The 17964-nt window shown below is 45.0% G+C and overlaps 1 protein-coding gene across 3 annotated transcripts in view; it reads right to left on the minus strand.

Moving 5' to 3' along the window:
- Positions 1-930: 930 nt before the first annotated feature.
- Positions 931-17964, minus strand: part of COL4A6 (collagen type IV alpha 6 chain) — a 53001-nt gene continuing 35967 nt past the window's right edge. For all 3 annotated transcript variants that reach the window (XM_029911842.1, XM_029911844.1, XM_029911843.1), the window contains 17 exons: positions 16774-16917; positions 16239-16364; positions 15737-15918; positions 15398-15461; positions 14376-14450; positions 13011-13118; positions 12105-12212; positions 11570-11641; positions 9927-10052; positions 9377-9493; positions 8344-8505; positions 7237-7335; positions 6487-6633; positions 5168-5284; positions 3613-3804; positions 3087-3373; positions 931-2134 (listed from right to left, as the gene is read on the minus strand). In XM_029911842.1, the coding sequence (XP_029767702.1) occupies positions 1874-2134; positions 3087-3373; positions 3613-3804; positions 5168-5284; positions 6487-6633; positions 7237-7335; positions 8344-8505; positions 9377-9493; positions 9927-10052; positions 11570-11641; positions 12105-12212; positions 13011-13118; positions 14376-14450; positions 15398-15461; positions 15737-15918; positions 16239-16364; positions 16774-16917 (2387 nt within the window). In that variant the 3' untranslated portion in view covers positions 931-1873. The remainder of the gene's footprint in view (positions 2135-3086; positions 3374-3612; positions 3805-5167; positions 5285-6486; positions 6634-7236; positions 7336-8343; positions 8506-9376; positions 9494-9926; positions 10053-11569; positions 11642-12104; positions 12213-13010; positions 13119-14375; positions 14451-15397; positions 15462-15736; positions 15919-16238; positions 16365-16773; positions 16918-17964) is intronic.

Here is a 17964-nt window from a genome sequence, read left to right on the forward strand (position 1 = left end):
AACCTGTTCCAAGGCTACCTCGGAAAGATGATTTCATATGTACTGTAATAGACCCAGGCCAGTTGGGTACAGCAGATTAATAGAATGCAGATATACTGGCCACTGGATAAGCAGTTTTCTGTTCCCTGACTGACCAGAGCGGGGGCTGCTCCAGGCTAGGGTGGATGCCTGACTCTAATTAACCTGCAAAGAGTCAGGTGAGGCCGTTAAGCTAATGTGAACACCTGACTCTAATTAAGGCCCCTCTGATACTGTAAATGGGCTCACTACCGTCAGGCTGGGGGAAAAGAAAAGGGAGCCAGAGGAAAGGAAGTGCGGCTGAAGGGCTGGCTAATGAAGATACTCTCAAGCCACTGGAAGGGACCCCTAAGGTAAGGGTGAAGAAGGCATTAAGAGAGAGACGCGGGAGAGCTGTGGGGAAGTGGCCCAGGGAAGTGTAGCAGCTCTGGTGGTGAAAGGTTGGCTGCCAACAGCTACTGCCACTAGGGTCCCTGGGCTGGAACCTGGAGTAGAGGGCAGGCCTGGGTTCCCACCAACCCACCACTACAGAAAGAACCTCCTGGGAAGGGAAGACAGGCCCCTGTCAGGACAGGAGGCTAAACTGTTCTTGAATAAGCCCGTAGGGACAACAGAGACTGTGGGAGTTCTCTCACCAACCTCCTTGCTGGCTTATGATGAAAAGGGCTCAGTAGACTGTAACCCTGGCCCTAGAGAGAGAAGGGCTACGTGGAGGGTCACAGTGAGCCTCTGAAGCTAGCATAAACCGCCTGGAAGCACGGGACCCACGGAGACAAAGTCGTAGCTCTGCCACAGTACGTACACCTCTACCTCGATATAACGCTGGGAGCCAAAAAATCTTACCGCGTTATAGGTGAAACTGCGTTATATCGAACTTGCTTTGATCCACTGGAGTGTGCTGCCCCACCCCCCTGGAGCACTGCTTTACCGCGATATATCCAAATTCGTGTTATATCGGGTCGCGTTATATTGGGGTAGAGATGTACTAATGAAATTATTCTGGAGGTGACAAATTGCTAGAGTGCAAAAGGATAATGACAAACCTTGAACTGTGCTTACATAGAGCACATTTCAATAGAGAGAAAGCTGTGCTGAACAATGAAAATGGCTTTAAGTTCAAGTAGAAATCCACATTTTTCACTGGGGACATCAGTTACAGCTGGTCTGAATTTGGCTCCAAGTTGCTTGTGCATCACTGAAACCAAAGATTATGCCAATTGCTTTAAAAAGCAAAACAAAATGAGCTCATCTTTAAGTAAGAACTTCCCAGGTAAGCCAGGTTTCAGTCTGTAATGCTTAATACTCTGAGCATCTCCGCTGCAGTGATTTGTTTTAAGTGGTTTAGAGTTAAGTTCCTTTCCTATTGAAAATCCACTTCATTACCTATTTTCTCATCTAATCAAGGTTTATTCCCCTAGGCCATGCCAAATGCTTTCTGCAAAGCCAACTCATCAGTGAAGCACCAACTTATTTAAGAAAATCTATCATTGGCTATAGATGAGTGCATAAAAGGGATGGGTGATATAATATGGAGTGCTTGTCACTCTGCAATCTGAATGAGAAAGGCACAGAGACTTTCTGAGGTAGCCATGAATAGGAAAACAAACATGAAAGCAAAAGTGTAGCACCATGTTCCACAAAACAGTCAGAGGTATCAGAGCATTAGTCTGTCCCTCCTTCCTTCTGTGTGAAGTCACGTTTCTTATGGATCTAAAACATAATTTCTATAGTGTTCTGGCTGTTGTAACTTATCCACAAACCACCAGCAGAATGGGCTTGTGTTTATATTTCTTCTTCCAATGATTGAGGTTTAAACTCTTAGGTAGCAAAGTTTTATTTGTTTGGGTGGTTTTTGCTACAAGTTCTTCATGCATACTTGGCAACGGCTGACTCGTGTTCGGAGCTGTCCTGCTTTCAGAGTTTCTGAGGGAGGAGCACCGACAAACTGCTGCGTGCGTTCGACTGTCGTCAGCCAGAAGCTGTATTTGTTTGCAAAGTAATGGCAGGTTCCTCTGGCACCATTGCATTCAATGAAAGGAGTAGCACGGAAATCCTCAAGGCAAGAGCCGGGTGAGACAAGGGACTGACCTCCGCCTTCTGCGCCAGCTGCAGTGTGCTAGAATGGATATGGTCATTTAATTGAGTTCCAAAAGAAGGAAATAGGCAGTTACATAGGGACTCATGGGATACATTTGTTGCAGTGAACAAAATGGGGAAATCTAGATTGCTCCCCCATGACACCTGTAGCTACACGTCACTTGGGTCAGAGTTACGGGGGAAGCACAAGAATGCAAACCCCGGGTTGAATATAGGATTCTGGTAATCTAAAAAACCAGCTTTTCACTTACAAAGTGAGCAAATCTGAAAACTGAGAGACAATAAAGAATCTCATAATGCTATTTTTAGAATCACTTTGCAATCGCACTTTAATGAACTACCAGGAAACCTCATTGTAGAACATTTCTGGAAAAAGCGTGGGAGAAGGGGTTAAATCTGTGCGATAGTTTAATTGCAGTAGTGTGGCCATGTTGGTTCCAGGATATTAGAGACACAAGGTGGGTGAGCTAATATCTTTTATTGGATCAACTTCCATTGGTGAGAAAGACAAGTCTTTGGGCTTACAGGTCTGGGAAGAGCTGAAGAAGAGCTGAGCGTAAGCTCGAAAACTTTCTCTCACACCAAGAGAAGTTGGTCCAGTAAAAGATATTATCTTACCCACCTTGTCTCTCTATAGTTAATTAGCCTTTTTGATGTTTAAAGGAATCAGTTCTTAAGGGCCATTACTCTCTTTGCTAGTATGGAAGTGTTCTGTTTCTTCCACCCCACCATGAACTTTATCAATACACTTGAGAAGTTAGCTAAATGGCAACAAAATGGCTGAGGTTATTCTAGGTCTGCTGGTAATGCACAAGGAACTCCTTAGGTCAGCTCCTTGTGGAGCTTTCAGTTTCTTGGACACAACTGTTAAAACTAGCAAACTTAGTGGCTGAGTCAAAGATGAACTGCCAATATTAAAACAAGCCTCACACAGTGTGACCGTCTTTGCATTAACAAATCGATTTTCTCACCATTAGGAAAGAGTATCCAATCCACAGGCTGCGCCAGCCTTCGGGGCACTGCGGGATGGTAATGTCCTGGCTGTGTACTGCAATAGCCTGGGAAGGTGCTTCACACACCGAGCAACGACTGATGTACTGTGGGATCTCCAGACGGCTCACTGGCATCATAGGGATGGGAGCAGTGGTGGACAGCCAGTAGGATTTGTCATTTCGGCTGGCATAGTAGCACACCTCATAGATGTTGCAGTAAATAAATGGCATGGTGCTGAAGCGAGGCAAGCAGGACCCAGCAAAACCTGGGTGGGAATGGAGAGGAGAACAAAGGGCACATCAAGCTGCTGCCAAAAGGCAAGAGCTAGTAAAGACCAGATCCAGACGATAAGCAAGTGGCAAGTATCAGTGCACCCTCAGTGTCGTATTCCACCTCAGAGCTACACTTCTTACAAAGCCCAGTGAAATCAGTAGGAGTTGTGCAGTGTGTAGGGGGGAGTGGAATTTGGCCTGCCTCATTTGTGACAGAGTCTTTTTGACTTACCGAGATCCTGGTTGTGCGCCTTTTCCTGCCCCTCCACATACAGCAAGCTGTAACCCTCCCAGAGCTTATTCATTCCAATTGGGCATGGCGGGATCTGCTCCGACTGGCTGTGCTTCACCAAAGTGTATCCAACGCCTACACCCCGACCCGGCATTCCAGGCAAACCAAATGGGCCTGGCTTTCCAGAGACACCTGGGAGAGAAAAGTCAGTCACATGTTGCGAGTACAATGTAAGTTAGCTGACTTTCTGCATCCATCCTTGTGTTTGGGCATTTATGTCACTTCTGTCACAACTAAACGACAACGTAAAGCTCAAGTATTGATGGTTGCCATGTGATCGAATAGGCCTGGCTGAGTCTCAAAGCCAATCAGTACCCTATGGTACTGACTCACTTTTCCATACCATTAATTTTTCTGTCTCACCCAATCACTGTGGTATGCAGGCACTCGCAACTGTAGTTCATAATACAGTAATTCTGCCTTGCCCTTCTGGGTGAGGACCTCCAGCACTCGTTAATTCCCACACTAGTGCAGTAGGTGGTGGTGGTTTATCCTGATGGCACAGAGGTTCAGTAGCTTGTCCCAGGTTATAAAGCTAGTCTGTGGTATAGCCAGGAACAAAATCCAGACACTCTGACTGTCAGTCAAGCACCAGGATGTACCTCCCATTCACCGTCCCACTCCAACCACATTTCTTCTCTCTGACTCACTCCTTTTCAAATTCTACAATGAATGTCCTGTTCCTGAGCTTCCAAACCCTCCTGATGACTCCCTGTTTATTACAGCTAGAAAGGTGTCCATCATCCTATACAATGAATCATCAGTAAGGCTAAGATTTTTGTCATGGATATTTTTAGTAAAAGTCACAGATAGGTCACAGGCAATAAAGAAAAATTCACGGAAGTTCCTGACTTGTCGGTGACTTTTACTAAAAATATCCCTGACAAAATGGGGAGCTGCGGAGTCCCCACACCTCCAACAGCAACTAGGCAGCTGTGGGGGGCCTGGCTAAGAGATCTGGGGGCTCCCACCACCTGTGGGGGCTTGGAGCTCCAGGCTTCCCACCACCCGGGATGGCCAGGAGCTGCAGGGGAGCCCCTGCTTCCCTCAAGCTCGGCGGCTTGGGGCTCCGGAGGGCCCCTGCCGCCCATACTCAACAGCTGCCGGGCCACCGTGGGCGGTGGGGGGACCGTACAGCTCCCAGCCACTGTGGGCTGAAGTCACAGAACTCTCTGGAAGTCATGGATTTCTTGACCTCTGTGACAAAATCGTGGCCTTAATCATCAGTAGTGACAGATAGCAATTGCATACTCTAGAGCATGCTGCAGTGGATGAGTTTACTCCCAACTGTCTCACTAAAGGTGAAATTCATATCAATGCAGACACAAGGCACAAGATCTTGGGCACCACATAGGTCCTTCTTTTTTAAGTCTATAATGTGTAATTTCTGTGATGTCTGAGGCCTTGGGCAGCATCACTGCATTAGGAGGCCATCTGGAATCTTGCTGATTGAGCACTCAGAATATCAAAAGAACAAATTAAAGAATAAAATTACCTTCCAATCCTGGTGGCCCTGGAATACCTGGGGTTCCTGGATCCCCAACTATGCCATCTGACCCCGGTAAACCAGGATGTCCCACCTGACCTGATCTGCCTGACAGACCTTTTGGACCTGTAATTAAATGTAATGATTGTTATTTAATTTGCTTCTTACATCAAAGCTTTCACTCCTGGCATCAACAGACGGATGTGTCATGATTAGCAATGCTGAGGGCTTAAACTTAACAATTCTTGTTACAAACAAATAGCTTGGCACCATGATTCAATATGGCCTACGACCTGATGCGTATAACATGTTCAGGGATTACAAATGAACAGAAGAGACAGTGTTCAGATCTGGGTCAGGCTTAGGCTCTGGTGGATTTGAGTTTGAAGCCAAAGCAGCACTTGGATTCAGGTTTGGATATGATGCCAGTAAAATTTCGTGATTATTTTCTTCTCATCTCTCAAGATTTCTGCCATTGTAAACAAAGAAAAGATTACCTGGTCTCAGAACTGACTGCCATCATTTTGGGGCTAAAACCTTACAGAAGCAGCTAACCTTGATTGATTTCAGCCACATTCAAATCAGAAAATGGGCCTCCTCCAATTTTGGATCTCATATGATCCAAAGTTACATAATGGCAAGTTTAGATCCATGGATTTGCATCTAAATTCCCCTCTCCCACCTGCTCTACAATTCAATGGGATTAGCACTTGAGGTCTCTGTTTAATATTGTCATTTTGTGCTTTAGACCAGTGTGCAGGGGAAAGAGCAGACACCTGCTGGGATTCTGTCTCTCCAAGAGCTTGCACATAGTGAGAAATTGTGTTAATATTTAACATTAAGTTGTAATTATTTTCTCAAATGACAAGGAACATTCAGCATTGCAGTGGTGGGTATGTACGACCTGATCCTGCACCCACTGAAGTCAATGGCAAAATTACAACAGTGCAAAATTAGGTTCCTAAAGTATTATAGTATTTCATGTTGACACAATCCCAATAATTCTCCATGATGAATCATTCTCAGACTGATTAGATCTGCTGCCAGATCTGCGTTGCCATCATGCCAACTGCATCATGACTGCTGCTTTCAATTCCATGAACCTAACGCAAAAGAGGCTATAAAATCCCGTGAACATAATGTACAAGAAAATATTTCTAGCCGGGTCTAATAAAAAAAAAAAAAGATAGATACGCTGTGGTCATTTCCATTACAAAGCTTCTAAAGAAAAGCATATGAACTTTGACAGCACAATTTACAAAGCAGCTTCCTGTGAATGCAAGAAGTCCAATGTTTCAGTTTCACTTATTGGATGCAGTGCTCTTTACCTTGCTGCCCATCTGGTCCCTGAAATCCACGATCTCCAGCATAGCCAGGGACACCATCAATTCCTGGCAGACCAGGTAGCCCTGGAGGAACTATGACTTCTTCTGGTTTTGGTACTAGGCCTGGAGCGCCTGGTAGGCCTGGGAAACCTGTACACATCACAAATGGCACCATAAGCACCCCACATAAAGTGCACAGATAGGATGATCTACTAATACAAGGATGTAGTTCAACAAATTGAGAAGGCCCTGTATGTTAGCACTGGGTATATTCCCATGACTTCCCCAGCTCTTGTTAAAAGTCCCTAATTTCCTTAAGTCCCAGCCCCTTTTTTATTTTTTTGGCTACATATACAGGTTGTTGGGGATCTGGGGGAGAAACAGTAATCCTCCCCCCACCCCCCAGCAGGAAAGACACAGAGATTGATAGAAGGATCAACACAGAAACAGAGAGAGTTCCAATTTCCGCAAGCAGTTGTCTCCACAGAGAAAACACTAAAGAAGATACATTTTAAGTAACAAAGTTGCAAAGACTGGTTCCCAACTTCCCAAAAGTCCGGGCGTGTTTGGAGCTGAGTTGCTGGTTTATGCCCATCTCCATTTAAAAGTCACCAAAAGCTCAGGCTTTATACTTGGGTGGAAAAAAGGAACAAAACCCAAAATAACAGAAACCCGCTAACTGTGCTCCTCCACCTTCCACCCCACAAGCTGTTTGCAAATGCAGTACAGCTCTCCAAGTCATCCTGTGCTTACCTCGACGACCAGTTTCACCTTTCAGGCCAGGAATTCCAGGGTCCCCGGGAAGCCCATCTTTACCTGGCATCCCCATAAAGCCTGGCTCAGCCTTCACACCTGAGAAGATACAGAGCAACGAGTAATGGACCTTGAAAACGAATCCCTGAGTGAAATACTGGCAGATGCACCAGTGGCAGAGGTGTGGTTCTAAACTACATAGTCACACCCTTGTGTCAATTCTGATTCCCAGAATCGACTGACACAGCCGCAGGGCAGCTTTGTGAGAGCCTCCACTGTAACATTATTAGCAGGGAATCTTACACTTAATCTGAAATCATTACAAACGTCATTCCCTCTTGTGGAAAAACCCCTGGGAGGGGGTTCTGGAGAGGAGGTGTCTTCCCCATGTGAAATTCCTCACTGACAACCCCCAGGGGGCAGGGTCTGCTCTCACAAATAGGCTCTGGAGCCCGCCCACAAACCCAGAGAACCTGCCAGAGGCCTTGTGCCCTCACAGCAGCTTTGATCTCCAGTGCCCTTCCTCGTCTGGCTCCCAAGCTCTATAGCTCCTGTAGAACCACGCTTCCTACTGGGGAGGACCAGAGGAAGAGTGATGTGCTGCCCCACTGGCCCTGCCTGTACAGACTGACTCCCCACAGACCACTCTGTCCCTGGCCCCTCATGGATCCCCAAGTCCATGGTGTGGCCGAGACGAGGCCCAGAGGATGTGTAGGAGAGAGCTGTGGCAGCGGCTTTTCCTGGCCCACAGAAGAGGGGAGATCTGTACGTGGATCTGGGGATAGGCATCCCAGACAGCAGCAGCAAACAATGAGCATAGTATTCCTGTCTGTGGACAGCTGTTACCTAAAATAATGAAGAGAAGTGAAAAAATGCAAGGTGGGATTTTCAAGAGTGCTCAGGGCTGGCTGGCCTAACGTCGCTCCATCACTGTAGGCGAAAATGGAGTGCTTTGGAGAAACCTACCTTCAGCGTTCACGGAACAGAAAACAAATCCCAGAGTGCCACACACCTACATCAGACCTGATTTCACAACTATCATGCTCACAACATGTGACAGCTCTTTATACTCCCAGGGGACAGCTTCGAAGCACTGTACAAAAATACCTTTGAGTCCTGAAGCTCCTGGAATTCCAGGTGGACCGGGGAGTCCCATGTCACCCTTTAAGCCTGGCAAACCAGGAACTCCAGGGAGACCTGGAAAGCCAGTATCACCTTGATTGGAGGCTGGGCCAGAGAGCCCTCGAGGACCTGGAGGGCCTGGGGGGCCTAGGAACAAAATGGGTGAGAAAAATCAGTTTCTGTAACAGACAGAATGCTGCCATTATCCTCAGCTGGCCACCCTATGGCAGACTCATTCATTCATTCTTTGGCTACATGGGAGCAAGGTTTCCAGGATGAGGGATGTCCTACGGACATAAAAAATATCATTTCCCCTTCATAACGGTCAGCTCAGCAGGCCAGGAGGAGGATTTGCTACAAACTATTGTGTTCTAGGTCAAATCTCTATTTCTTTTGGTTCCCCAACTGCCAGCGAAGGGAGTTCGCATCCCTTCACACTGCGAGCGCTGGTGAGTCACACTGCTCTGTGATTTATCCGAGCATGTACAATGATGCTCTTTGGGGCAGGGAACGTCTGTTTGTTCTGTGGTTGTACAGCACCGAGCACAGTGAGGGCCTAGTCCATGAGTGGGGCTCCCGGGCACTACCGTAGTACAAATAAAAAAGTAACAACAGGAATGATGATGAAATCTCAATAAAATAATTAAATCATACTAGTGATTAATGAGAAATCATTATCTTGCACTTATATTGCCACCTTTCACCCAAGGAGCTCAAAGCATTTACAAAGTTGGATAAGCACAGTATTATTATCCCCATTTTACATTGGGGGAAACTGAGGCATAGTGCAATAAAACCATTTACTCCAGGTCAGTGGCAGAGCAAAGACCAGAGAACCCAGACCTCTTGATTCCCAATCCCTGCTCTAAACACCAGATTAGATTGACTGACTGCTCATAAAATCCAATTTCCCCTTCTCCGCTGTTCACAGGAAATGAATGGCAGTCAACCTTGCTATTTCCACTGTTAGAGCATATAACACAAATAAGCTACACTAAGGAGGCTCTCATCTCCATACCTGGATTCCCATCCACTCCAGGACGGCCAGGATCACCACGTCTCCCAGGTATATTTGAAGGAAGAGAGATGCCAGGAGGCCCTGGTAAACCAGGCAGACCCAAAGTACCTGGAGGACCTAGAATTACAGATGAATATTGAAAAAAAAACAGGAAATGCCTGCATCCCTATTGTGATCATCAGGGATGATCCACGTGGACAGTGTAACATCAATATGGGTAGAATTAAGGGGTACGGGATGTTATCCCAAAGAACACCCCATCCCCATCCAGGGAAGGAACAAACCCCCTTTCTCATTAAGTGAGAGCACCACGAGAGAACTATAAAACTAGGACAAACTATTGACTCAGTCATTTGTCGTACATTAGACCATGCCATACCTTTACTTTGTGTTTTCAAATCTACAAACCAATGACCCCTTCACATCTTTATGACTGTGAATTTCCATTATTAAACTACACTGACCCTACATATACTCCCAGCTGCCCCAAGTCTAAGTACATTCTATTAGTCAATACAATTCATCTGCTTCCACAGTCGTTACTATTTACCCATGTCTCCTGATGATCCTTTCTGCCCAGGGAGTCCTGGGGCTCCTAGGCCAATGCCTGGGGAACCTTCTTCACCCTTGGGACCTGGAAGCCCTGCAGGGCCGTTCAGTCCAGCTTCACTCAGACCTAATCAAATATGTTTAAAGAGGACAGAGGAGCCTTTTAAAACTGCTTGCTGTAAGTTCATTTGCATGTTCAGTCAATATACAGTGTTAGCCACCCACCCCTCAGCTGCTGGAGTTCAGAGAAATCACTGGGGCTGAATCTGGTCCCAACTCCAGTCCCTTATATGCTGCTCTGGTGGTGCACAGTGGATGTAAAGATGACCCAAGGAGCTGGGGAAGAATTCTCCCAGTCTAAGAGCAGCATAGCCCTATGCTACTCCTTTCATGAGCCCTGGTGTAAGGATGTGCCCATAGTGCTTGGTGCAACAAGGATTCTGGGTTCCAGCGAAGCCCATAGTCAGCTTGGGAAAGTCAATTTTGCCTCCCATCCCTCTGGATTGTGTCTTCTGTGCCGCTCCTCTCAGGAGACACAATACAGAGTTGAACCCACTGTTCAAAAGACTTTGGTTTCCAAGATGGAGGGGTCAATCAGCATTGGCTGCTCAAGAAGATTTGGAGTGAAGCATGAGGTGCTGCAGGACAGAGGCAGGGCTCTGGGAGATGCTTCCCATGGTGTGCTTCGCAAGAGCCAATACCATATAGTCTTTCCATTCTCACAGATATGAAAATCAGAAAACAAATGCAAATCGTTTGAGTGCTTCAGAAAATATGACAATTGGCTTTATTTCCCAAAAATAAATCAGAGAAACATGGAGAGCACTAGAGAGATTTTTATGAACTAGAATTTTTATGTTCAGTCTTAATACTGTTTGCGTCCAGTAATGCCTGTGTTTCTTTCATTTATCCAGTTACAATTTAAAGTTTACAAATCTGACGTTTCTGTTACCATTTTAAAAACGTTCAGACTTTGAGGATGATTCTGACTAGATATACGTCTCTCTCCAAATGTCTTTCCCCACCTCTATGGATTTGTCAAAACATTGTTGAGAAAAAAAGAACTATTAAAATTACCATCAAAATATGAAAATCCAGCAGAACATTCCTAAATGCAGCCTAAGGGCCTGGTGCTCTTACTCATGTGAGGAAGCCCACAGACCTCAGTGATACTACTCTCATGAACGAGGGCTACAAGCCCAGGCTCAGTGTAATTGAGATCTATGCGGCAACTTGTCATCTTTAAGCCAAAACCCAACCAAACATCCAATTGTTGTCTGGGTAAAATCAGAGTAACGGAAATGAGAGATAGAGCAGGCCTATACTTTCATCAAATTAACTTCCTAGCGGTTACAGGCTGCTTCAGGTGTTGAGGCAGAACCTACAACCCCAATGGCACCTGCAGAAAACATCCTGCTCTCGTTTTCATGTGTGAAACCCCACTGAATTCAGTGCAAATGCTTCATTATTGAAGCAGAATTTGGTCCCACACATTTAGTAAGAATACTGACGCTAGATGCACAATGTGGGTTCCTTGTTATTTCTATGAAATCCAGAACATGACTAAAATGGAGCCATTTTGTGACGAACTATGTCGTCACTCAAACCCCACCCTCTAAATATACCACAGCAGCAATTTTTTACCTGGTGTTCCAGGTGACCCTTTTGTGCCTGGCAAGCCGTTCAGACCATTTAAACCAGGAAATCCAGGGAATCCTGAGGAGATATTATAAAAGCTTGAATGGACAATCAATAGCTTGTAGCATATAAGAAGCACCTAATCTGAAGGAAATGTATAAGACAAGGAGACTCTGTGCATGCGTTTACTGCTTCTGGAGACCAGTGCAAGTAAGATTTTCCTTTAGACACCTCACATTAATGCCAGAAGAGGAGCTTTTCCCATAGGAGCTTGCTTTTATAGTTTTACCTGCAACAAACCCTACTATGACCCAAACCTCAAAAATCAGATAAGAGCCTCTCCCTTTTCAGATATCATTCTGATGGTTTTGAGCAGCTGGAGCCAACACTGACACCACCAAGAAATGAGCTGCAGTTACTAATGCACACCAGCCCAAGCACAGTAGACTACAACTGTGCTGTCTGCTATATCCTGCCCAGCCAATACACTAGTTTATTGATTTGACTTTTTCCCCAGCTGGAAAGTTAAAGAAAGATGCACCTTTTTGCCCTGCTATCCCAGAGAGTCCGATGAATCCTACAGGTCCAGGCTGCCCTGGAGAACCTGGGAGACCTGCATTTCCTCGCAACCCGGCAATTCCAGGGAGGCCTGAAAACAAGCGACAAAATGACAAGGGATGGACTTGCACACATGCACACACACTGTTGAGCACAAGCATTGGACAACTCTGTTTTACAATTTGCAGTCTTTCACCCTCTCATGGCAATGTAAAGTAGAAGTGCTGGATGAGCAAACTGCTATCTAGACAAAGCAAATCCAAAAAGCACACTCTCTATTATCACATATCATCAGAACAACTAGCCGTATAAGATTTATCAAACAATTTATCTGATTAATTTCACTATTTTTTCTCATATAAATTATTCAACAAATGTATTTTTCATCATCTGCCCAGATTATAGACTTGGGTAAATAATTCACAGATATATACACTGATTATATATATCGTCAGTCGTGACAATGGCTGGAGAACCAGCCATGGAGAGCCTGCTGTAAATTACCGTCTGTAACTCAGATCAGGGATCATTCGAACCCCAGCAGCAGCCCAGGATCCAGGAGGTGCAGAGATGGCTAAAACTCCGCTTTCCTCCTCCCCTTTCCCTTTGGCTGTATCTTCTGTGCTATGCTACCCAGGCGTTACAATGCAGGATCTGCCTCTAGGTTTATCACTATAGAATGTGGTCCCGCCTTTCAGACCAAGAATAGAAGAAAATACAGAGTGCCAGATGACATTGTGTCTGTTACAAAAGGCCTTTTTTTATTTCTCTATTAAGATGAGGCTGCCCTATCACAAGCAACATAAGAACAAAAACTAAAACAACACAGCAGTATATCTTTGGCCATCCTACAAACCTCACTGGTTAGATGCTATGCTCACTGCCATACCTGGTGGTCCTTCTCGGCCCAGGTCACCTGGGATACCTTTAGGCCCATCCATGCCAGTGCTTCCTGGGTATCCTGGTTCACCCTTTGGCCCATCTTTTCCCCTCTCACCTTAAATGATAAGTGTGAAAATCATGTTAGATCATATCACAGACCACAGACCATACCATCATGTATCTGTTATCTAAGGGTTGGGCATGAACTAACAATTCTGCTTTGCAATGCTATGGCCATTACAGTGTACTATAGGATATTGCTGTTATAATCTCCTGATATCCCTTGTGAGGTCAAGGGATGAGCAGCAATATCCTATGGAGCAGGCTACTGGCCTTTTACAGAACTTTTGCAACCAATCACAGGTCACTGCTGAGTACTAGGAATAAAAAAAAAATGGAAGAGAGAGACAGGAAGGCCCTTTCTACTATCAAGAAGTCACAGCAATTTCTGTATCACTATGGCTCAGTGGGTGACTCTCTCCCCACTGGGTCAGAAAGTTATAGAGTCTCATTTTAACTGTTTGTGCTCAGAATTTCTGAAAATCAGGTTCTATAAATTCTAACTTCATAACAAGACTTTGCTATCACTGGTGTCCAATGCTAGGTAGGTGCTGCATTTCAGATGAGACATCTAATCAACATCAACTTCTGCCCATCCCTAGAAACTGTGCAGGTGGAAGTTAATGATCCCATGGCTTTTTTTAAGAATAAAAAAAAGTGTCCCAGCATCATTCCCCCTTTCAGTTAAACCAGTTCATAGTCTTAGGTTACACATCACCAAATCTTAGTGGCATAACAGCTACTCTGTTTGCATTGCAGACATTATCTCAGTGCGCTGTACTGCACTTTGGTTGAGATCCTTTTAGAAGAGGTGCTATGATATATTTAAAATAACTTGCCCAAACTCATAGGGTAAGTCAGCTGGAAAGGTGACTTTCTGTCCACTTCTCTAACCATAAGGCTAGATGGCTTCTTCTCTCTAATCTGGCAGAAAAGCTATAGTAGAGAAAGGCCTGAAGAAAATGAGAAGCATATGCATTTCCTGATGCTGCTGCACCAAAGGCCTCTGAACAGGGGCCTGGACACTGCTATCAGGGTGCCAGAGACTGGGTGCTCTGGAACCTACAGAATATGAGAAGCTAGGTGGGACCTGAAGGTTGGGGTTGAGATTAGGATTTTGGCTGGTTTTGGAGCGTTTAGTAGTTTTCAGGCTCAGGCATGTGCCAGCTTCTAGTCCCCACATCTCTCATCTGCACGAGAAGACTCAATAAATGTATTCAGATAGTAAAATCACAGGCCTGTGCAGTAATGCTCAAGAATAAGCCCTGCAGCTTTCATTCCAGAAATTCATAACCATCAAGGGTTACCTTACCTGGGAATCCACGGTCCCCTCGTTCTCCTTTATCTCCTAACCCACCAGAAATTCCAAGTGATTCCCCTGGGTCACCTGGTAGAAGTCAAGAAAGGGACATTTTGATCTCTGGACTTGATTGTGCTGCTAGACCATTCTGTAATTAACCCATTCACTCCTAAATTGTAGCTTTTACGTGTTGCTTACTAACCTTTCTCCTGAAAATACACTTTTGCTACAGTTCAAATCCACAGACTCAACAAAGGCAAAACAAATTACTTGCCTGGGGTAAAATAAATCCTTTTAACAATATTTGCATCAGCTTTAGATGCAGAGCTATGCAATGGTCCAATAAGCCACATATTAGATCACTGGTAACACCTAACTTTTCTCCTAGCTTCTAACTTCATAGCTTCTATTTATTTATACAATTGATACAGGATTATTTTCTAGATCTCTGGATGTATCTGGTATTGTGCTATGGAGAAAAGGATCAAAGGCGTGTTTGCTATTTAAGCATCAAATTCCCACTGAATTTCCCATTGAATTCCAATGGGAGTTGGGAGCCTAATTCCTTTGAAAACCCCAGCCTATATGCATATGTAGGTAGGTGGTTAAAACAAAGAGCACCATCTACTGGCACATAAGATTATGTGGCATTGTTCATTGCTTTATGGTCCATTGCAAAAAGTTTCATGACTGCATCTCTTAAAACAACCAGAGCAGGGGACATTTGAATAGCGCTTCCTCTGTCTGCATTGTGATTCTCAGTGAACTAAATGCATTTAAACAACAGAGTGAGGAATACACAGAGCAGATTTCAAGTGGATTTACCTCAGAAGATTTCTGGTAAGCAGTGACTCATCCAGCCACCCATCCCTGTATTTTAAGGGATGTCCCCTATTTGCTATGAGAGCTGCTCAGAATATTTACATCCAAGCAAATAAAAAACTGGCAACTTTTTTCCTCACAGTCTCTCACCCACTCTCTTCTGCTGGGTCACACTCTGGAAAAGGCCTGGAAACTGGAAATCAATTTCTTACCCTTTGGACCACGGAAACCACCAGTCCCTGGAAACCCTGGTGCTCCTGAGATACCCTCTGAACCCTGGAAAAAAATAATATACGATTATCCTCATACCTACTGCCTGCAGCCTGGGTTGTGCTGATAGCAGTGAATTGCGCCCCAACAGATATAACAAAAATCTGTCTGGGAAAAAAGAAAATTATGTTTTTCATTTATCAGTGCCAGCTATTACCAGAGGAGAGCTGATTTTTATTGCTGAGGTGGTGCGGTAAGCAAAAGTACTGCCAGCCTCTGCTGTTCTGATACAGTACGCGGGATTTTTCTAAGTGCACTCAGAATGGAAGATGCATATTTACACTTTCTCCTGGAAATCCGGGTAATCCTATGATTCCAGCCAGTCCTTTCTGTCCTGGCAAGCCAGGCGGTCCAGGCAGGCCTGGGAATCCTGCATCACCAGGTAGTCCTCTATCTGTGGCTGGCGACCCTCGTGAACCAGGAAGACCAGGTTGTCCAAGGTTTCCAGGGAATCCTTTATCACCTAAATTTATACAGAAAAGAAAAATGTGTTGCTACTTCATCGTAAAGACATTCAGCCCAGTCAAGAAGCTTATTCTTCAATGCTCCCTGCAAGGAAGGGGAGGAGATTTAATTATTTCTGCAATAAGGAAGCACAGCTTTGAAGAGCTACTCTTGATTCAAATTCAGAGTTGCTGTGTGGAAAATCTTTGTAGAATCTGAAAGTAACAATACTGCAGGCTGCTAAATGGACAAAACATCCTCTGCCCAGAGTAAGCAGAATTACTGGATGGTTAGTGGTGGCAACTTTCATTTGGAACGTATTCTAATGCTGATAAATACCTCTAGGTCCAGGGAATCCTCTCAGTCCAGCTGACCCAGGATCGCCTTTGTCTCCCTTCAATACCAATGCCAATTCTGGAGGCCTAAGAACCAGGAGTCCAGGGGGACCTCGATCACCCCTGTCACCTGAAGACGTAAGAGAATTAAGCTGTACGAGAGAAGGGTCTCTTAAAAGAAGAATGTTTAAACACAGAGGCCTGGATTTCAGAGCTGCGGACCACCTGTGACTCCCACTGAAGCCATTTGAGCTGTAGGTGCTCAGCATCTTTGAAAACCAGGCCACAGCTACTTTACACCTGAATAGAGAATACTCTGGCAATGAAAAAATGGAAGCAGTTCTCCTCCCTTGCTGCTCTTGGGCCTAGGGTGACCAGTGAAAAATCAGGACATGGGGTGGACGGTAATAGGGTCCTATATAAGACAAAACCCCTAATATCAGGATGGTCCCAATAACACTGGGGTATCTGGTCACCCTACTTGGGCCCCTGGCTGCAGCAACCCAGTAATTTAGTCACATTTGTTTTTCAGAGCTCACCTTTTAGACCAGTGGGTCCAGAATATCCAATATTTCCTTCCCTTCCAGCTGACCCAGGAATTCCTTTCAGCCCACTCACCCCAGGGATACCAGGCAGGCCTGGCATGCCAGGAAAGCCAATCAACCCGGGAGGACCCTTTTCACCTGTTTGGAAAGAAGTTGTAAAACAAAGCGAGAAATTGAGTCTTTACAGGTATTTTCCATACAAATAGAAGTGGAAGCTGAGAGCAAGGCTGGTACAGCGTATTGTGCAAACCCAGGCAGTGAAAAATCCTAAAGCACAAACGTAGGAGGGTTTTGCTAGATGTCTCCATTCCTGTAGTAAGCCTCTGTTCACCACCACTTACTCGCTAGCTTCCAGTTCACCATCAAGGGTCTATTCCTGTTCCCACTACAGCACACAATTCCAACTGATCCAATGAGAGCAGCATGTGATTTCAAATCACTACTGACTTTCCTCTTAAAATAACCTATAGCAATGTCGGCTCTAAATGGCTGTTTTGAGTTTTACTTCCCTGCCAGTTTGTGCTTCGTTTTCTCTTCCCTATGATGTTTCCCAAGCTCTTTGTTCTCTCACCATCTATAGTTTCCCCCAATCCCAATCCCACACTGACTTTTCTGATTCTGTACCTATCCCTATGGACTAAGGATCATCTCTTGGCCAGATTCGGGGCTCCCATGTGGAATTACAATGTCTGACTGCTCACCTAAGACACTGCTCCCTATTGAAGGCAAATCTCACCACATCCATCCCCAATGTAGTTCCGTCCTCCCCACCAAGGGGTCACCTGTCTCCCCAGAGAGAATGACAGAGTTAGTCTCTAAGGTGCCACAAGGACTCCTCGTTGTTTTTGCTGATACAGAGTAACACGGCTACCACTCTGAAACCAGTCAAGAACTTGCCACTCTCCCATTAGGCTGTGATCAGATAAAAAAAGTACTGGGTGACTGGCACCTTAAATAATTTTTATCTTTCAAGACAAAAGGCGATACAACATACAACACTTTGGTATTCCTGAAATCCTTTCTCCATTATCTATTTCTGATATTTCTGTTGTGTCAACTTACCTCAGTATACTTAACGTGTTAAAAAAAATGTAATAACTTCAGAAGGGTTAACTTCTTCAATGTGAATATTAAATGCTATTATAGACACCCTCTGCTGACAATGACACCAATTTAGATAGTAGT

This window comes from Terrapene carolina, unplaced genomic scaffold (genome assembly GCF_002925995.2).
Source record: "Terrapene carolina triunguis isolate 2854851 unplaced genomic scaffold, T_m_triunguis-2.0 Scaffold131, whole genome shotgun sequence".
NCBI classification, from domain to species: domain Eukaryota; kingdom Metazoa; phylum Chordata; order Testudines; family Emydidae; genus Terrapene; species Terrapene triunguis.